Genomic DNA, 23,856 nt, shown 5'->3' on the forward strand with positions numbered 1-23,856 from the left:
TTACAATCGAATTGTATAAAATAAAAATATATGTATGTTGTCTTAAAATGATTTTATTTATAAACATAAAACATTAAAACCTATAATCTTTGAGTCATACCAAGAATGTAAGAAGTGCAATATTTTTCATAAACCTTTTAAAACGAAAACTGTATGTTATAAATATTTTAAGCACTGCAGTGTATGTGACGTGAAAATAAAATATCACCTGTGCAAAATGCGTGAATTGGACGAAATACCAAATGTGTAATACACACATAATTAATTACAATAATAGATCAATTTTCACGAGTGAGAGGGGGACAAGGGATTCCGCGATTACCAACTCGAAAAACTATTTTCTTAAATACATTTATTAGTATCCCGTTAACTTAAAGTACAAAAGTACAAATATTTAAAATTATATTTTGATTGTCTTATGTAGGCACATCGAGACGATAAACAACAATTCTTTTTTTTTGTAACTATTAAAATGTTTCGTCAACAAAATTTGCCGACTATTGTCTATATTAGGCGCATACAATACAATAGCACCATTCGAAAAGATTTCCAGCTTTTTTACGCCGTTAGTTTCACGGGAATCTCAACCGCATTGCACACGTTTTGTAGTGGTTGCACGAAAAAAGCTCTTCACGTTAACCCCCACACCAGCGGTTTTAATACACCCATTGTACTGCATGCTGTTACGATGCGAATTATTATGATAATATTATGTTCGTTGACAGCTGCATCAGTCTCTCTTATTATTATAATAATATATGTATTTGTCACGTAATCATTATTTCGTCCCTCGCAACGCAGCGCAGCAGTACGTATTGAGTGATGTACATAATATACTTTTATACACATTGGTATACTACCACATACCAAGGTACATCATATAATAATAATAATAATAATGATAATATATATGATATCAAAACTAATAGTCGTCACACGGCGCGGGTCGTCGCCTTCGTCGCGAACGCCACCACCGCCGCGCCAAGGGTTGGTGCGCCCGCGACGTAGGCGGAGTCGCCGCTGTGCGCGAGTACGCGCGTACGTCCGGTATATATATGGGCGCCGGCATTTCGGGACACCTCACTTATCCGGCCGACGTCGACGACGGTACGATTGTGTCCAACTGCTGTCTTTTCACCCGGAACACAAGTCTCCGACCATCGTCGCATGATATAATATAATATATTATACTGCACATCCAACTGCATATTATATATAATATACGCATTATATATATATATATATAGGCGGTAAATTAAAATATTACACAATAGACGTGGTTCGTTTTCGCGAGATTCAATATTGCATTATAGTCGAAAGACCGTATACATTTATTAAAAAAAAATTCCGATTTATAGGCTCTCGACCGAATTCACACGTACTACGGCACTCGCGGTGTACCTATATAATATATAGATACTCGCCGTGATCCGACGACGGACAACGACACGCACGGCGTCCAAATCATCTGTTGATTATTCAATCATCTGCCGTGCGCCCGCAAAACACTTCCGGTATAACTATTATACCATTACACCATAATATACACACGTATATTATTCGATTTTCATCCGACGTCCCCAAACAGTCCTCGACGACGAGATGGCCCGCTGCAGCACTCTGGCCGTCGCCATCATCGCCTTAGCGCTTTGCTTACACACCATATTGGCCTACCCGACTTCGGTAAGAAATATGCACATATTATAACTATACACTGTAATATTATATTATCACCGTTATATTATAAGATAATAGTATGCTTTAGTATTAATTCAGTAATAATGTATATAATATGTTTATCGTCCGGCAAAACGGTGACGAGGTATAGGACTGCGGATGACACGCTGTTCGAATATTGTCATACTTAAAATAAACTTAAAAATATGATGTATGATAAATTGTATTTATTTTATTTATTTTTTTATTTTTTTATTTTTTTTGTAAACTCTTTACCGCGATGGTACCGCATACTATTAAATAAGTACGCAAACGGTGATCGGTTTTGTGGAAATGCACGTTATTTGCGTTAAAGAATTCCCGAGGGTTTCCGTGCGATGTCTGTCGCGACGCATTAAAGTCGTCAACATCATTCTTTGGTACTTAACTTAGAATAACTCTGATTAATTAATATTATCCCGATGTCACGCATTATGCGCAGTTAATTTTTTTTCCACATACTTGTGTAAAAACTTATAACCGTTACATAATGATTGCATAAAATTTACATATCTCATATACATTAAATAAAATAATTTAAGTTTTACTTAAAGTTGGATTATATATTTTCAATTCAAATTGACTGTCTCAAGTTTGAGGTAATCGAACGATTAAGAAATTAATTTATTACTTTATACGAATATAAAACTAAATTTATATTAAAAAATATTAATTTATATACATATTTTAAAATTTTTTTTGAATTTATTATGATCTAGATCCTAATTATAATACTACTAACTCGGTTTTAGATAGTATCAATCCGAAACGCAAAATTGCTATTCCATTGATATTTTTAATTTATTGTTTTAATACTACTGTATGTTGAGTAGTAAATATAAATTAATATAAATATTAGGTATTTAGTTATTTTTTTTTAAATGAAAAAAATGGAACAAAAATATCTAGTCAATAAAATGAATGTATATATATTTAATACAAAATTTGTCTCATAATATTTGAAATAGTTATTTAAATTTGACTTGAATATCAAATGTATAAGAATAATTCATAGATATTTTTTTCTAATAATTTGTTTGTCTACAAAATAGTATATACACGCAAAACTATCGGTTGATACAATAGTGATTTTAATATCTCACTATTATAATATCTATCCTATTATGTTTTCTGCGTAGGTATTTAGATTAAATTACTATTCTACACTTTTATAAAGTACTTAATTTTTGTATTGAATGTTTTTATATAAACGCTTAAAAAAAAAATCTTTAGTCTTTACACAAACTCCTGTATAATATACCACCACTCGGCGCTTATACTTTATTTAGTTTTTAATTTTTCTTTAGTTATTAAAATCATTTATTATAAAAAAGAATTAGAATGAAAGAAATTTTTAAATAATTCTAAAAGCCACTCATACCTCGTTGAACTTTTAAAATGTTCTAAAAAGAAAAATGTCACACCATTAGAAGCAATGTGATTATACCTATTTGATAAGTTTTATATATAGGGTAACTATTTATAGTTTTTTATGAAAACTTTTAAATTTGTTTTTACAATAAGTAATAATTTAAATTTAAAAATTAAAATTAAACTAAAAATAAAGGTTAACAACATAAACAAACGATATTTGTATAGGTATACTATACAAGATATAGTTATTAAGACAGGCCATATTTACGTAGGGTCCTAAGTATTTTTGTCTCCGAGTTTCCAAATTTAAAGAACTCTAATAGTTTTTAAATTTTGATACAAGATTCCTTGTAAGTAGTCAACACTAAAATCAATAATCTAAAAGAATGTATAAATATAATAATTTTTATAAACATTTGAAGTTTAGACTAGGATATAATTACACATTTAAACAATGAATAACGACGACAATTATTTTATTATCACACAATGTTTTATGTATGACTATTATACTAAAACAAAATTATCAGAAAGCATATCATGAAATGCATACTTAGTGATGTAAAGCAGACAGATTGTTTCCGTTCAGAATCGTTTTTCGTACACAATATCATTGAATTCAAATTCGACACATTCACTACATTTAGCCACTTGACACCTACTATACAGCAGAAAAATACCTACTTTTCCATATTTGTTTTTACATTATTGGTTTATCACGCTTAATGTTTAAATCTAATCTGTTGCCAGTTAGCCTCAAGAGCACGAATTCCAGTATCAAATTATCAGTTTTTATTTTATTGATAAATAAGTTTTGAATTCTTATTAACTTCATTAAATATATTATATAAGTTCTCATAAAGGTTAAAGACAAATATTAATATATTAATTTCGATTCATACACTACGCACATATAATTATTTATATAATAATTAAGTTATGTTAGCTATGAAATTACGAAATAGCAGTGTAAAATGCACTTAGATTCGTTTGTTTCGTATTCAATAAGTTCGTATTGTGAATATTAATAAAACGGCTACTAATGATTTCGGATTTTGCTTCGAGCAATCGAGCTCCTAATTATCTTTAAATCTAATTCGAAATAATCTTTTATTATATTTATACTTACTTAAAAATAAATCATTTTGGGTTTTATATTGTAATATTATAGTATCCTCATTTTTGATACATATTTATTAGGTTTTAGTCTAGAATCTTTCAAATAAATTGTAAATTATAATACAAGTATAATATTATCCGATGTCTGCAGTTTGTCACTAATTAAAAGTGTGCTAAAATAAACGATTTTTGATTAATTTGTATTAAAATTTAAATAGGGACAGTAAGGTACATAATACTATTGATACTTGTAGTTTATACGCATTTATTGAGTTTCAAAGATATCATTAACGTTTGATTGATTTTAAGTATCATCGATAAATAAATGATTATAAAATATGTAATAACATGTTCACGTTAAATATTTTCTAGACACGTGAAAGACATCGACATTTCGTTAATTTAATGTCAACATACACTTACGTATAATAATATGTGATACCTATATATATATAATACCTCATTATTTCAAGATGTCAAAAATGTCTTGCATGAATCTTGCGAGTTTTCAACAGCCAATGCGTTGAATAGATTCCGTTTAACAATGTGGTAAACATGTTTGACCTAGGTCCTAGATAATACATTTTATACCTGATAAATTTCAACGATTTTTGGCTTACGGACAGTTGTAAATTCAACCTAAAAAATTATTAAAATCGCTTTCTGGAAGAATAAAGAATAAATAAATACGCTTTACCACGTTACCAGTATAAATTTAACTTAGCTTAATAATTCATTGAATTTCGAAGTTCATATCCCAAAATAGGTAATAATTGAATAAATTAGAAGTTAATTTGATTTTAGATGTTAATCAATGAAACAGACATCAATGTTTCAGTGGGCTTATTATAGGCAACTTAGTAATCTTAAATTAACTTAAATAATTTGAAATATCGTTCTATTTTTCTGGATATAATTTATATGGAGAACCTAACAAACTTAAAAACTTTTTTGACCATTTTGTCTTTTACAATTACTCGTAGTTTTACTCTGTGTTTTACGCCAAATTATAGTAAATATACATATAAAAAGCAAGTTTATTTATATTTTAAATTATTGTTTTGATATTATAGAAGTTTTCTTTTAAATAGAATATTCTAAATATCAGTAGGATGATTTATATTTTTGAAATATCTAAAGAAAGAATAGTCTAGAATAAGAAAGAAAATAAAATGTAAATAAATAATTTGTATTATTTAAACAACGAGTAATCATTTTGATAGATTTATAAAAACAAAGTTTTTACATTCTTAAAGTTTTTGGTGTAAAAAATGAAAATTTAATGAACATTACGCAGAAAAAAAAACATGTATGTATTTTTTTAATTTTGTTTCCAAAACTCAATATTGAAAATTAATTTATCTCAGTTATCACGAGTTATTCATCCTAAAATTAGTTGTACACAAAAACTTCAAAATCTATAATTAATAATTATCACATCACACTCAATTATGATAAATAATTAAGTATACTGATCTAATGAAATGTTTTACCGCTCGACAGAAAACACAGATCTAATAAGTACACTTTTTTTTATTTATTTTTATAGTTTAATACTTAAATTGAATTAATTCAGTATTTCCTATGAATAATTAAAATTAAAATATAATATAAATTATGAGCTTTGATTTTTGAGCAACATAATTCATAAAGAAATATTTATTAAGTAATATACCTATTTAAGAGATATATAATATTACTGTATCGTAAATATGTATTCTTATAATGTTACATCATATTAAATTTGATTAAATTGTTTATCAAGAGTCTTCAAGATGAAAAAATAAATTAAATGGTAGTATATAATTTGAAGAAATAATTTTTAATTGTAAATTAGATTGGTTTTAAAATACATTTTATAACACAAACATATTTATATTAATAAAGATAAAGAGAATCACTTAAAACACTTCAAAATAATAAGTTTTTCCTGGATTAGCTACATTTCGTGTAAAAAAATCTAATTAATTTGGTTATAAAGAGAAAATTTGTGTTAAACTTACTATAAAATAATATGTATATGATTTTGAAAGGTAAATCATGTTCAACCAACTGAAGTAAGTATATTTTAAGGTATTGAACAAATTGTCTTTTGGCAAAACATCAAAAGTCGTTTTATTAAGACACCGAAATCTCGAGGTTAGTATCTTTACTTACTTTGAGCAAATACGAAAAGTTATCTGATTCGTATTTAATTCTTTATCAGTTCTACGAAATTCTGAAAGATTCAGCATTTTTTTTTATTATTGTTCGTTTTATGTTGATATATATTGGGGGCGTATTTTTAAGGGCTGTTGAAGTAACTACAGCAGTCCACCCCTGAAATGTTTCTAAACATTTTCAAAAATGTCATAAGTATTACTACACTTAACACCCTAAATATAGTTAAGTGCATAACAATACGCACACAAATAAAAGTATTTTTCTTTTAATGAGTATGTGTCGTGCTATTCTTTAGAATAATTTCTATATTAACAATCAACGGAAATTAAAAGATTATAAGACACAATATATAACAATTGATAATAAAAAAAATGTAAAACAGACTATTTATCGCTAATATTACTGGCTGTACTTTTTTTAAATATAGTTTTTTTACTAGATTTTAGATTCCAAGTGAAGCAATAAATGTATTGGCTTATAATAATTTGTTTGTTTTTTTAATCCAAAAACACTTTTCATATTAGAAAATATATGCTTAATATTTAATATTGAGACTTGATAATGGTTTCTGGTAATAAAATAAAATTAGTTTAAGGTGTCAAAAGTAGAAAATTCACAATACATTTCAAAATAATTAGGAAAATAAATATAAATCCTTAACACCGATTTTGACAAACTCGATTTTTGTTTTTTGTTATGATTTAAAAAAAAAATTACTATAGATACTTGAAATGTTCACAAAACATCTTAAATAAGTATTATAAGTATATAACATTATTATAATATACCCATATGGCCATAAAGCCATATATACGGAGTAGAATTTATATATTTTTTTTAAATATCATTCCATCAGTAATTATTTACCTCAAATGAAAAAAAAAAATAACAAATTATTAAATGTATATTATCATCATATACCATAATAATTGTAAATATACTTAATACTTAAAATTTGTTTTAAGAGAGATAAAAAAATGAAAGTATATTTTATAAAAAAAATAAAAATTGTTTTCATTATTACTTAATATAACAAAACTCTATTTTTTATTTATTTAAGCTCACCTGAACTTGTTGATGTTTAAAAATAATAAAAATTCCTAATTCGCCACGACATACAACTATAGCTATAAACTTAAAAGCATATAAATAATTATATGCTTACAATTTAATCGCTTTTTCCAGCTATTGTTAATCATTTAATCATTCTTTATATTTATGAATACAATTTCGTTGAATATTTATGAATAAAGATATATATATACATCAATATCATTGGCATTTTTTTAGTACTAGGTAAAAAGCAGTAGTCAGTAGATAACATTTATAAAAATGCAAAAATAAATATTGAGAGATTAGTACACGGCATTTGCTTATTGTGTAAATATTTTTTCAAATATCACCTGGAGCTGACAAAAAGGGGAATAAAACATAAAAAAAAAAAAATAACGAAACAACACCGAGATTAATTTAATTTATGGGTGATAACAAAAACAAGGTGTTAGTTCAATTATGTAAACGTTTTAACAAAATGTCTTTCACGTAGTTTTCCTTAAAAAATATAAAACATTATGAACGATGATGAACATGTATTTTGACAAAATTTTAAATCCTTTCCAAGCTGTGATCAACACCTGGTACCTCTTTAAAATAATCGGATTTATTATGATAACAACTTCATCATTAATGGTTGTCGTAGAATAAGACAATTTAAACTGGCATGTGTCCATTAATGGAGTCAAAGTAAGTATATAAACCAACGGTGGATAAATCGCGAGAAAAAGTAACATAAAATAAATTAATGTATACAATATGCGACTTAGTACATATAACTATCACTTACGAATTTGCTTCATCTTCTTGAGAAAGGGAGCAACATACATTTGGTCCAAAAGTTCTACATTTAACTATTTATCTGCTTAGGCTTATATAGAGTGAAAAACGTGTATATCCAATATTAAAATGTATAGGTAAATATAAAAAATATAAATAATTATAAACATGGCCCCTATGACCCCCTCTTAAACACCATACCTGATAACTACCCTATATTTATATAATAATATAATATTTAACCTGTATTTACATTTTTTTAAATTTTCTAATAAAATCTATTGTAACCTTTACAAGCGGTAATAATACAATATTAATAAGTTCGTAAGTTCTACAACCTTTAAATTATACCTAATTACTAAAATTAATTTTATTTTGTTTGATGTAAATTGTAAATTTTGATTTAAAAAATATTGTTATATTTAAATATGTATTATATTATATACATATTTTTTTAGTATTAAACAATTTGTTATTACATTTTCTTAATAGGATGACTATAAAACTATTAGTTTATAAATATAATACGCGTTTAGGTCTAATTTTGTTTTAAGTTCTTATTGGAATTTAATAAAGAACTTTATTGCTGTTATATTATTCCGACTTTCAAGAATATTATAAATTTTATTATTATTATTAACGGATCAATGGATCGGTTATGTACACGAAATCAATTTATATTTGAGCTGTTTCTTTTAGTTTTTGCCAATTGTTAAGAAAAATACGTGGAATATTCTACTTTTGATTTTCTTTCCACACCTTCCTGTCTCCCCTACAAAATAAAATTGAATCTACTAAACTAAAATTTGCTAAAAGAAATTACATGAAAACATGTAAAAAATTTAAAAAAACATTCCATACTTCATTACTAAACCAAAACATTTTTAGCTCCGTTTAAAATCTAAAATGTACATAATATCATCCAATATTATCCTGAATGTAGCTACGTATGTTTCATTCTAGTTCAAGAAATTGCTTGAAGGTCTGGTCATTATATGCATTGTGCAATTTAATTTTATTTTTGTTTCCAAATTCATGAATTAATAATATCGTAATACATAAACGACGAAAATAATATTTCTCGGGGTTTTCATAATAGTTCAGCATAAAAATTAATAGAATGTTTAATAATTCAGTAGCGAAGCACTCCCATAAAAATTTAAAAAAAAAAACAGATAAAATCTATATTCTACTAGTAATAAATATATATATGTATCCATTATAATATATGAATGTAAACCGTTTTAGACGTGCACATAAAAATATTTTTTATATCAACTACGGTTACCTACGCATTAATAAAAATTATATTTTCGTATAACAACGTATAAAAACCGCTTTGTCACCACTACACGCGTCAATACGCGTGGTAAATTATTAAGTATTAATGTTAATTTCCAAATTGTGGTTAATTATTAAACTATAGTATTATAAGACTTATACTATAGTGTAAGACTGATATTAATATGCGAAAGTAGTTGTCGGAGACACAATATCATTATAATACCTTCTCACACGGGTTATCTTTTTAGTGTTGAAATTAATTCGTTTAAACGGTGTTACGACGATATGTCAATTATAATATTAATATGTACAATATAATATAAATCACGAATTTTGTTTTACACATTCAGATGGATTTGAAATCGTACTACTTATATTTTTCTACGACTATAAGTCAACGAAACAAAATTGATAATAATAATATAATGATAATTTCTTACTTGGATTTTATACAGTTTCGAGACCAAAACTATAATACTCAATTTTTCATATTATACAGATAATAGGGCATATTAAATTATGTTCAGATACTGTTTCGAAAATTAATAAGAATGTTTGTCGTAATTCATGTTGAATTTATATCCAATAAAATGGAGGACATAACATTTAAAGTTTTTAATAAAAATAATATAATGTTTCCTTTGAACGTATTATTCTGATGATGTCTATATACATGATACTTCTATCGATTACGTAATGCATTAAAAAATAATTCCTTGCGCAGGTCACCAGTAACGCACGTTTATACATATGGCGGTATGACTTTACAAGACATTTCCCGAGAAATAGAATGCGATTTTGATACGATGGATGGGCGTTTTGTACGTGACGGTCGGCGATGTGAGTAGGTATAAACGTGAACACGGGCGTCATTTTCCGTCACTTCTAGTGTTTGCCAGAATGTATTTTGTGAGCACGATAATATCTTAGTCGTGTCATTGTAATGCTTAAGCGAAATACCGTATTCTAATACTTTAGTAATGTCTTAATGGGTGTACGTAGAGTATGTATTGCACATTAATAATATCAAATATTTGAAGGAAAACAAAGGGTTCGTGTAAAAAAATAATTATTTAAGTTACAGTTAAGTTGTACTTTACGGAGAGAATAGCGCATGCTCGACGTACAGCAACATCAAGACGTACGGGCGAAAAATGCGATACTATTATACTAAAATATTCTAATGTGTAGCATTTTATCATTTTAATCAAAAGCGCTGCATAAAATCTCGTAGGAGTGTTAAATAAACACCATTCGTCGTTTGCAAATTTGATTTCGATCGGATCGTGTTTAATTAAATACTTTTATCATAACGATACACATTTACGAACGTATTCTGTAATAACCGCCATCGTCGATATTATACATCATCGCCTACTATTATTTGTAAAACAGATGATTTTATACTGCGACATAATATGTAGATTCAGGTAAATACTTGAAAAAAGCTTTTCCGTGTTACTTCCGTGATCGTTATCGTCACCGCATTTTGACGTGCATATTACATATAAATTCAGGAACCACAGCTCTACATCACGCAGGGAAAGTTATACAATACTAAATTTACACAAAGGTCCTTAGCCAATTTGTTTTTGTGCCACGACGGACGAATAATAATTATTTTGTGTCAGTACAGGAAAATATATATATATTAATATACAAAAATTTATTTTGCTTCTTTTATCCATGCTCTTTCACATATAAACTGATATTTTATGAGCAAGAAGAACCCAAACCTGGCTTAATATATATTAAAATCACCAACATCCTTAGATCAATTTCGAATGGGACTCATCTCAGAAAACTTAATCGATCATTTTCTAAATCGAATTTTTCTTCAAGAATATTATTTTACATAAATATAACGTTACACAATAGAAAAAAAATGCTATAATAGGTCGAATATTTCATAAGAAAATCAGATATTTGTATTTTCTGAAACATTTTTTTAATCATATATGAGCCCATTTTGAAATTCACAATTCAATTATAATATATGCGCGTAACAGTTAGCTCTCACCGAAGACTTATTTCAAACAATAATATTATGTATTATATATTGCACTATGTTATCGTTTCTCGGTAAAAGTATTGTAATAATATATTACAGACACATCTATTTCGACTAACAAGTGTCATATTTTACGTAGGTACCTTGCTTGATACCTATATAATGCGAAACACACGGTCGCGTACATATTATATTCTTAAATATTTGTTCGTTTGTTTATTTTCCAATCGATACTCTGCGTGTATTGTACCTGGATAACAATGTTACATAGGTAGGTATACATATTGAAACTGAAGCATCTCCGCAATTTATTAAAAACAACATTTTTTTAAAGACACGTTTAGGAGTCATAGTTGGTTGGGAAATGTTCACGACAGTATCACCCGTTATATAATTATATACACAACAATAAGCCAGTTAATTGTATTGTCAAACAATTAATGAATATTTTAAATAAAAATTGTTGAGTTTTTTTTAGTATATTTAATGAAAGTTTCATTATGAAACCAAACAATTCAGCGTTGTCGGATCAAGTTATATTCTCGTTAAATATTCTTAAAATGCTTTCTTACCGAACTTAATATTTATTTTATTGTGCGTTTTAATAAGTAAATAGTTAAAAATTTGACTTATTTTAAACTTTTTATTTTTCATTTGTAATTTTATACATAGTTATTTAAATGTATTCTAACTCTAAAATTTATAATGCCATATTTACTGGTACATTTTATCATGAATTTAGTAATTTGTATAAAGTACCTTTGATGTTCAATTATCTAAAAAATATTTCGCTTTTGATGTCTCTTTGACAAAAATAATAACAAAATGTTTAAGTGAAATTAAAATTGAATTTTTTATGAAATAGACTGTTATGTTAAAAGAGTGGTCATTTTTTTAGATGGTATTTAAAAAGCAGCTTTTTTCGTAAATTGATTTTTAAATTTCATAAAATATATATTATTGATCATTTAAAATATTTAGAAGTTTCACAACTAGTATTTATTAATTTTTTATACACATCTACATACCTACATAAGTAATATAAGAAAATTTTTACTATTTATGAATATTGGTTATTATAACTATTTAACAGTAAAATATACTTAATACATAAATTTAATTATTTTAGAATATTTTCATACACTTTAAATGTATAATGTATATACAAAACTATTTAATAATTATGTAATTTTTACACGACACGCGTATATGTTTTAAAATTTTAAGAAAAAGTTTATTTGTTTATTAAATTTAATTCAAAATAAAATATGTTTATGATGTTTTTATAATGAGTACAATGATTTTAAATTATATACCTATTGTAATAGGAATAAGAAATAAAAATATATACAAATTAAAAAAAGAAGAAGCTAAGGGTTGAAGTTGATCTATATATTATAATATATTAAAAAAGTGTATAAGGAAGTGTACCAAATAAATACAAAACAGTGGCATAAACAGTAACATAGAATAGAACAAATCACTAATAAGATGAATGAGAGCTTAATAGTTTTGTTCTAAAGAGGTAATTATATGTTTTTTACTAAATGGCGTTGAAGTATGTTTCCGGGCGTTGGATGGCAGATGTGAAGGAAGAGTATGCTTATTATTTTATTTTAATTATAATGAATGAATTTATATTCATAAAGAGTGATTTGTAAGAGAAGAAAATAACTATGTATATGTAAATAAATTTATTGCGAGTAAATATATATTCGTGTGATTATTTTTAATTAATGTGCATGACAAACGATGTGGATAGAAATACAGACTAATAGAGATTGAGGTACTATAATGGGGATTTTTATTTGTAGAGCTTTTTTAAATGTACGTAAACGTCATGGACAATTTCTATTATTACCGTGTGACCAATGGACTGCTGATAGAGATATAATTTAGTAAATATGTTATTATAGATATTTTTGATTATTTGTTTAGCTTAATAGTTAATTGTTTAATGAATCTTACTGCTACAACCCGCATGTTTTGTCACCGTCCAACAAATGTAAAACAACAAAAACTGTTTTGCGAAGAAAGGAACTGAAAAAGCTAGTAATGACTAAGAAACGAAATTTTCACCGCATAAAAAAGATAACTTTGACTGTGAAATATCGTTTTTATTTTTTAGATATCGTTATTAAAAAAAAAAAAGTTATTCAAGTTAAAAATTAATGGATTTTGAAATAATAAAACATTTTTTCGTATAAGTGATTAAAAAAATAAAAGCTATATTTTATAGAGAATGTTCTTAGCTATATTACATATCAATTTGGAGTATTAACTATTACTACAGCCCGAGTGGTTTCTATACCGCGTAAAACAGCTTATATGTATTACATGTGTAAAACGGACACAACACAATATGCGGGTATGTAGTGTGTAGTATTATCTTAATGATAAGTAAAATATTCTGTTTTTATGTATTTTAAATATTACCAATTAATTATATTACAAATTACAATACTGATTGTCTTTACTACAAAAGTGAAAATTTTCATTTGATACGATTTACAATATTATGTGTTAGAGAACAAATTAACAACATATATCAAAAGGATTATTTTGCATATAATAACTAATAAAGTTTTTTTTTAAATTTTAATTGCATACAGTATAATTATGTTGACAAACATATTAAATTATTACCATGCAGGTTTGCTAGTTTAAATTCAATGCGTTTGGTGTTTATGAATAAATTATGTTATCTGATCTCATTAATCATGATTTATTTACATATTATAGTATAATATATGTATAGGTATCTATATTTGTTCGATTCATAATACCATATTATCAGCGATAATATTTTTCTTAAAATTCTAATGCTTTCACATTTCAGTTACATTTTTATTTTCAAAAACATATTTTATTGTACCTAGTTGGAATAATCGCCCTATTGTTAAATTTAAAATTAATATCGAATGTTTCTATTGAATCATTTTTATAAAACTTGAGTTTGAGTATTTATATATTCTGAAATGCATTATATCTTATTGGAAAATGTTACATTTTCATTTATTTCTCTACATGTTTCCAAAGTTTGAATTACTTTCATTATGAAGTAAAACATCTCTTGCTCAACAATTGAACAATGATTTCGAAATGAATAAAACAAAAATTTTTTTTCTTGATTGCAAATATTTTATCAATAGCATCATTCTGCTGTTTATATACTAAATGTTTGAATTATTATATAGTGAAACTAATTCACCACTGCAAAGACTTAAATATAAATAAGTCAACTATACTTGCAGTATATATTGCTGTATAAGGTAATATATAATGTATATTAGACATGAGTTATGACAATAAAATTACCCATTCTTCGGGATAATACTTCGTGTTATTCTATGAGAAAATCTGACGCGTTATTTAATAATCAAAAACTTAACATTACATCACCATCCGTTTAATTGTTTAGAGCGATTCACATTGAGTAATGCCATACAAAGTTATATATAATATAAAAAAAATATGATGGATTAAAATTGCGGGTTTTTCGACAATTTGATCATTTTTAACAGTGGACACTGGACGGGGAATGTAGTACAAAAATATAGTCTTCAAGATAATACTACATAATATTATATGAGAAAATCTGACGCATTATTAAATAATTAAAAACTTAACATTACATCGCTATCCATTTAATTGTTTAAAGCGATTCACATTGGGAAATACTTTACTAAATTATATACGAGATAAAAAATGATGGACGAGAATAAAAAATGATGGATTAAAAGTGTTAGTTTTTCGACAATTCCATAATTTTTGGCAGTGGTTGGGAACTGTAGTACACAATATATCTATTAAATTTTGAAATAATATAAAAACCGGTGAAGTCGCTCATATACTATGTATAATTGATGAGTAGGTTACTGTAATAGACATGTAAATTTCAAATTTAATGATAAATATTATAATTTATAATAAATCTTGCATTACATTTTCAAGCTTTTTAACTGAAAAAAAAAATATCAATTGATACCTACTTGGTAAAAATAGGTATGTATTTTTTAATTACAACAAAATAATAAAACGGGTTTTAGGTTTTCCCGATTATGTTAAAATATGACAGATAGAAACAAATAAAAATTGGTCTGATTAAAATGGTATTTTTGTATAAAACAATTTAAATATCTATAGCATATGGTTGTGAATAGTCGAATATTTAAACTAACTTAATTGAGCATTGAAAATTTGAAATAATATTGTAAACGATTGAAATAGACAATTATTGTTAGTACACTTAAGCCTGTTCAGATGGAGTCGAGGGTAGAATATACTGACCTCATTTTTTTTATGTAGTAACACAATAACAATTCTGATAGTGCAAACTGTGGTCATCCAAACGTATCATATCATAGAAGTATGATTTGCATTGTTATTATGTTTAATGGTATTACAGGTATTAGGGATGACGTTTCAAATTGTAGTAAATGTTTGTATAATTTATTTATACTATTATTGAACCATAAATTTATTATTTTTGATTAATTACACTATCAGCAATTCAAATTGTAATTGAAAATAAGTCATAACATATATTTACTACCAGTATATCAAGTACCTACTATCTAAAATATTGAGAATTCGGAGCAGGCCCATTATATATAACCCAACTTCTACGAATTATATGATATGGCTGTAAAGGACAATGTTGGAAACACAAGCAAGTAAATACTGTTTATATATTGCACTATTGCTTAGGTAATTTTACACTGTGTAATTTAAATACTCCCTTTATACCAGAACTGAAATATTATCGATGCCATAATATTGTGGAATTACCTATTATAATATATTAATATGGATTTCAAAATTAGGTAGATAATTTTGCACCAAAGATGTTTAAATATAATTTATAACTAATATTGTTTATTCATAATTTCATTGATTATTGAAACATTCGACTAGTTTACAATGCTTCATAATAAATTGCCATAGTATCTAAAAATAAAATAACTAAAAATTACCGTGGGATTTGATAAAAGATCGGTGAGTGGAAAAATAATAAGAAATTAAATAGTAGTTATAAAATGAAAAAAAAAGTGCAAAATTTTCTCTGGAGGCGCCGGGCATCGATCCCGGTACCTCTCGCATGCTAAGCGAGCGCTCTACCATCTGAGCTACGCCCCCTAGATATCCACCTAGAACAAATACGTTCTTTTTAACAAATAATAAATGTAAAAAAAAGTAATAGTAATCAACACGATACTATAAATAGCCAATGCTCATATATTTATTTAGAAAATATAGTTAGCCAACAATTTTCCATTCATTAGTAGCCAACAAGATATTTTCTAAAGCCTACACGATCGAGTTGATCGATAACACTATTTTGCACCAGTATAAAAGATACATTCGTGGCTTGGTGTAGTGAAAAAAACTGCGGAAACGCTCTGAGTGTACGTATCGGTCGGTACAAAAAACGTGTTTCAACCTACCGTTCCTCCCCCCGCTACAAATGAATAAAAACCATCCAATGGCCTTTGTTGCCGCGGATTAATTAATAATAATAAAAAAAAAAATAGATACATTCAACGATTCAACATAGGTGGTACTGGTGATAGGTATTTTATGCTTGTATAATGTATAACTTAACCTATCAAAGTTTAAAAGATCAGTAGTAGATAGATCAATACATCAACACATAGACTGCAAATAAAGCAAAATAGATTTAATTAAATTTGAAATTACTAATAAAAAGGATTACAAACAGTCATTATTTTTATGTAGATACTTATATTCATATCATAAATACATACGAACTATTTATCAAAGTAATAAAACGATAAAATTTCTGAAAATAATTAGAATTCTAAATTATTTATTTGAGAACGACTTTTTTTTAAAAAAATTTGAAAACATTTTATGGATATTACCAGTTAACTTAGGTGAACATTTAAAATCATCCTATACTACACTAAAATTAATGAAAAATTCTAATCTATTTTCAGAAGTCTAATTCAATAGATAAATCGATATTTATTGTGCTTATGTTAGACCATGGACAGAAAATAATCATTTAGCAAAAATAAACGTTTTCGTACGGTAAATAGAGCATTTTTGACATGTGTACGAGTGAAAGTTATGCATTATGATAGATGGCAATGATGGCATCCACATTAATAATCATTTACTATGAAAGTACGAACACAAGTCAGTACTACATACCTTTTACGAGGGTTCTCTTCATATCACGTTACGTAGGTTGTAATATTAACTGTTTCAAAACTAAAATTTTAAAATCACTGGGAAATGATAGTTTCAACGTTTCATATCAGTTTTTTTCTAAATACACATCTGTTACTATTTAAATATATACAGTATAATTAATAAACACCTAGAAATGTAATTACGGTTAAACGTTTACACTTTTATTAATAATTATTATAATTATATATTTCTAGTCAGTAGAGGGTATTCAAATAATAACATTCTAGTAATGATACTACCTAAAAGTAGGTAGTACCTATGACACCGGCAACTTAATTAACCCTTCTATCATAACTGTTATAGCCCGTATATAAATTACAATACCTCTGCATGTATATAGGTTAGTGGTTATAGGTATAGATTGGACATTGGTAGGTAATACCATCGCAATTTTATTATGTACACACAATATGTATATAATCAATGATACTCACTGCAGGTATATTGTTTTTTTTATTATTTTATTAGCATTTTTAATTCCGTTATGATAATAATGTTAGCTAATATAATATATGATTATACGTATCATTTGAAAATGTTATTTTGTTAATTGTTATTCAATTATTTTTAGTGTTATTATTTTAATGCTAGTAAGGTACACAGTGGAAGTAAAATTATTTTGTCATGAGGGGGGAAGGGTTTTTTTCTGATATTTTAACATATACTATATTTTGATCGTTAAAAATATAATTTTTGGTTATGCTTAATATAGTAATATCATATTTTTTTTTTAATTATGGTAAATACGAACTTCATTTGTAAACGTATTAATAATAATATTTTTATGAAATTATTAAATCTATTTTCTTATTTTCTTTTGCTAGTTCGTCCAACACTTCGTTTGCGGTTATGTACTTTATATTTATAACCCCGCGAAGGATAGCCATAGTGGCCAAACCATTGAGATGACTCTAAAATAATATAATTACACAATTTAGTAATTTACAGATATACATATATTTACTTTCATCCGGGCGTATGTGGAAGGCGTTGTTATTGAACATTCACTATCATCGAGTGAAGTAATTCCCGTAAATTTCGTATAAACAACTACTAAATACTAATAACAGTAATATAGGTGGCCAGATTAAAAATAATAGTTATACCTGTTGGCTGTTATCGATATTTATTATTATTGTTATGTTATATTTTTTATTTTTTATTTTACATTACCGATTAAAATTAAGTATTAAATATTACCCCCATTATTTTTATTTTTTATTGTCACAGAGTATGAAATTTTTAATAATGTGTCGCTAAAAAATATCAATATCATGTAATTTGTTTCTATTAGAGTATCGTACAACTATTTATCAGGAAATGAGACTCTTCACGAACGTTTTAAAATCGTATATATTTTAATTTTATTGAAAGGTCGCGTAACTTATTATTATTCGTTTCCATACTTAAAACGATGTCAAAACAAACTGAATAATCTTTGGTATTCAACAGCAATTCTGTATATAATACCTATACATAATATATATTCTGTGTATTCGTGGTCTCAAAATGTTTTTAAACGCAACTAGTTAACTGAATATATTTATATAAAAGTAAAAATATCACATATAAAAAAGTGAGTGCAAAGCAACGTGAAAGTAATGTCGAAAACATGCGATACGACTGCTACGAATGCTTTACATGTAAATCACGACGGCAAATAAAGTTTGAACATATATTTCGACGAAATAAAAAGTCATACTCACTATCTGACCTACTAAAATAAATGAATTCTCAGCCAACGGCGTCAATATGCTTTGTGTAATATTTCCGATATAAGTAACATTCGACAGAATAACGAATATCTTGGTGCTGAAGTATACCCTAACTACTTAAAAATTAGCATTTTTAAAAAGAAAAGTTTTTTTTATCATCGAAAACAAATAAATTGTCCTTTTTGGTGGCTTTGAATGAAAGATTTCCCTTGTCGATTTCTGAAATCGTTAAGAGAGCGTTTTTAACGTGTCATATCTAATCTATATAAAAAAAATGTCTTCACTATTTAAAGACAGTTAATTTATATTTAATTACCTATAGTAGTATCTCTAAGGTAATAAAAAATATTTCACATTTATTTAAAGTTTTTATAGAGTATAAAATATATATATATACATTAATTCTTTAAATTACACATGGCATTCGCTTGCCTAAACATGTATATTAGGAAGTTTAGTTAGCTCTATGTTCAGATTATTTTAATATGGCCTTACTTAGCTATATTGCATTTTTTAGATATTTTAAAAATGTATTTAGTACACTATTTTACAAAGATGTGTTTTTTTGTGTATAAGTACACGATAAATTGTTATTAAAATAATTTAAATTTTAAATTTGAGGCTAGTTTTTGATAGAAAATTGGATTTAGTTTGTACTTTGAAGAGGTCGAAATTAAAGTCCGAATAATTTCTTTTAATCAGGAAAAACAAACAAAATATTAAGGAAAAAAGGAAATTTTACTAATTACCTGATTTTGAATAAATTGTTTCTTTATTTTGTTATAATTCAAAAACAAATAAACCACAAACATTTTGCCTATGTATTTATAATATATATTTATATATATGGTATAATATAATTTATAAACAATTTAAATTTTTCAATTTTTTTTTATAAATGTCAATAAAAAATGTATGATTGTTTAAAAATGTTTGAAAATTTAATACCAGATTCCTAATAAGCGGATAATTTCTTAACTAAAAAATGTTGACAATTTAGTCACAAAGTTTTTATAAATGTATATTATTTTAATAATTAAATATTACATTAGTTAAGAAAAAATGTTAAACATTATAATAATGAATTATGAAGCATATATATGTTCTCATTTACTTCGTTGTATTTGGATAATTTGACATGTCTTTTCGTGTTTGGTTCAATTTACAAATATTACACATTATAGTAAAAATTAAATCTAAAACTTATCTTTTTTAGTATTAAAACAAATAAATATGTTCGTGTATTTTTATATTTTTAAATAAAATTGGGTAATTTAAGAATAAAATAACTTATGAAGAAATAAGAAACCTTGTGTTACATTATCAAGCTTTTGACTAACAGTATATCATAATATATCGAAAAAATAAATAGGTACGAATTTTGTACATTTCAAATCTCAATAAATAGATAGATCAAACAAACCCAATTTTAAAATAATAAGAAAAAGTGCTAACATTGATATTTGATGATAATTTCAAGTTTATGTTAAGTCTATTAAAGCCTTTAGGTTTCTGAATTACAAAATGAAAAAGAAAATTGATTTTTATCAAAATTTCATGTTTTTATATTTTTTTTTTTTGAGAAAAGTGCTTTAACTTAACATTTTATATGTTTGTCCTTTCCCCCCTAAAAATACCAACTAGATAAAATTTGCTCTTAAGTCTTAATGTTGTAGTATATTTAATGCTCTTCAACACGACGTCAGGCACAAAAAAAAAACCATCGTCATCAACATTAAAACTTTTAATCAATACATTTCTTGCTCGGTTCATAATGTGTAATGCTTTCTTCAAACTTCTATACGTCATCTACTCAGATGGATAATAAATTGTTTTATCAATGATTTTAGGACAATGACAAAAATATACTTAATAGATAGATAGAATAAATATTAGGTAATAGATATTGCTACTATTCGATTTTGGTATATGTAGGTACCTTAGCATCTAAGTTATAATAATAATGTGTTTGTTCTTATACTAATGGTCTATAAAGCCACAAGAGATAATTCAGCAAAGTGAACAATATGTAACATGTATACAATAATTTATACCTAGCCTATTTTTAAAGTGGTTGTGTATTGTGATTTATGAATGTAGGCAAGGAGAAAACGCATTAAATTATAACATACGTTTTTTATGAAAAGCCAGTAAAAAAGTCTTTCATGATATAGAATTTTAGAAATATGTTTCTTGTAAAAACAAAGAATACATTAACTTGATAATGTTTTAGTTACAATAATATTATTATTGATATTTAATAATATTGATAATCTATTTAAGTACTTTGTCTTGCTTTTTACAAAAAATTTTTTTGAAAATTATACTATTGTAAATATTTAATAGGGAAACTGTATATCAGATCAAACAAAATCAATAGGTTAAATTTTTAAAAATATATAATATAAAAGTAAAATCATAATAAGTAAAAAAAAAAATACATTACAATGATGAAAAATATTTGTTGAATATGTTTTAGCAGATACATACGCTTTGACAATAAAATGTAATGTAATAAAAAAGGTCTGAGATAAAATATTTAGAAGAAAAATGTTTAAATTATAACTGTATAATCATACTACATATATATATTTGAGTATTATGATAGGCTTAATATTATACAAAAATAACCTAATACATACTTATAAACATATAATATTGTATAATGTATATACTCCTTGAATAACTCACAGCTATAGAATAAACGTACTTGTGTATGTTTAATGTATGTTATTGCTAAAAAAATGAAATACATTCAGTTTATTATATTGCCAATAAATTAATATGGACGAATAAATTAATTATGATGCTTTTATTTGCTTTTATAACTTGGTTTCTATTAATTAAATAACTCGATTGACTGAAGACTGGTTTTGTATCTATACATTTATATTGGAGGTAGTTAATAATAAATAATTAAGTTATAAATATATAATACACATAATTGACTAGTTAACTGTAGTTATATTGATCAATATACCATATAAATAATTTGTAAATTTATATGATTTACTAATATATATCCGTATTAATAAATAATTTAAGTAAAATAAAATAAAAATTACATTATAAACAATATTATTTGCGATAAATATAAAAAAAAATATTAAATTACAAAAATGTTGAGATTTTTTGGAAATAAAATATTAAAGTTTTCAGCACTTCCAGTATTTTTAAATTGACAGTTTAATCAGTAGAATATTTAGTTGATATTCATAATATACTAAAAAATGCAATTTATTCCACGGTTGAAAATTGTCCTTACATAATGTGCGTCTTTAGAGAAGCCAGAATCAAATTGTCTTTAGCGGTTCAAAATGTAATCAATAGTATACTGGATACCTTTACGTATTACATATTTAATGATCAAAATAAGATCTCCAAGGAATACAAAAACTGGCTGCATTTTAATTTTTATGTAAATTAAAAATTCTACATCTCACTAAATAAACGAATGAACATATTTTTTTACTTTAAATGTACAAAAACACTTTTCTATCATGATAAACTTAATGAGTTCATTAACAACAATTTGTATACACTACTGAGTACCTACAGTTGGTTATTTGAAAACGTTACTATATTTTTATAAACTGTTTAAAATAATTTTAAAACGATAACTTAGAAAAATGTAAGATTATCAAAAACTATCAAGATATAAGTATTCATTTCAATAATACTATTATTCAATTACCTGCATACCTTTATAGTATTATAATATATCATTTTTATCTTTATAACAACCATAGAATCTATTCATTAGTAATAATACTTTATGTTATATTAGTACAATACTTTACTATAACTTATAATAAATAATTCATCATACCATTATGATTATTATTTTCAATCATAACCTACATATTATTACATATAAGCGTATTTAGAGTTATATATAATATTTATCTTGAAAGCAATGCATTTTGATCTGAAGTTTATAGTATTTACAGTATTATATACAAAATAATTAATTGATTACACTTTAATAAATAGTTAAATCTAACCTACGCAGTTGCGCGTATAATATTCTTTTACGGGAAAACAACACTAATTATATTACAATTTGCAAAAAAAAAACATTCCTATTAAAACTGTTTATTTGTACAAATCGTAACGTTATTAATAGTCTTTTTTAGGTTAAACAATACGTTTTGTGCATCGCGTAGCTGCTTCAATAAGCCATACACATTTTTATTTTGTATTTGATAGCATATTTGATTGTAGTCAGTTACTTACTTAGACAGTTAGACATGAAAGAATAGATTAAACAGATACTCGGCGGCCAGCAGTAATACTTCTGAAGTGATATATAAACTTTTTTTTAATTAACTTTTTTATACTGATAAATCTGTACACCAGTTTGTATTTAGCCTTGGGATATTGTTGGAGTCAAGTGCAAGGGTTAGTGAGGTTTGAATGATT

General features: G+C 25.6%; 1 protein-coding gene and 1 non-coding gene across 4 annotated transcripts in view; one reads left to right on the top strand and one right to left on the bottom strand.

Moving 5' to 3' along the window:
* Positions 1–1,097: 1,097 nt before the first annotated feature.
* Positions 1,098–23,856, top strand: part of LOC113558777 (orcokinin peptides type A-like) — a 50,941-nt gene continuing 28,182 nt past the window's right edge. For 2 of the 3 annotated variants that reach the window (XM_026964314.1, XM_026964312.1), the window contains exons 1-2: positions 1,098–1,279; positions 1,359–1,683. In XM_026964314.1, coding sequence (XP_026820115.1) covers positions 1,603–1,683 — 81 coding nt within the window. In that variant the 5' untranslated portion in view covers positions 1,098–1,279; positions 1,359–1,602. The remainder of the gene's footprint in view (positions 1,280–1,358; positions 1,684–23,856) is intronic. The other variant, XM_026964313.1, reaches the window with a different exon arrangement.
* Trnaa-agc lies at positions 16,567–16,639 on the bottom strand. The gene has a single exon. It is a non-coding gene; the product is annotated as a tRNA-Ala (tRNA).

Source organism: Rhopalosiphum maidis, chromosome 1 (genome assembly GCF_003676215.2).
Source record: "Rhopalosiphum maidis isolate BTI-1 chromosome 1, ASM367621v3, whole genome shotgun sequence".
NCBI lineage: Eukaryota > Metazoa > Arthropoda > Insecta > Hemiptera > Aphididae > Rhopalosiphum > Rhopalosiphum maidis.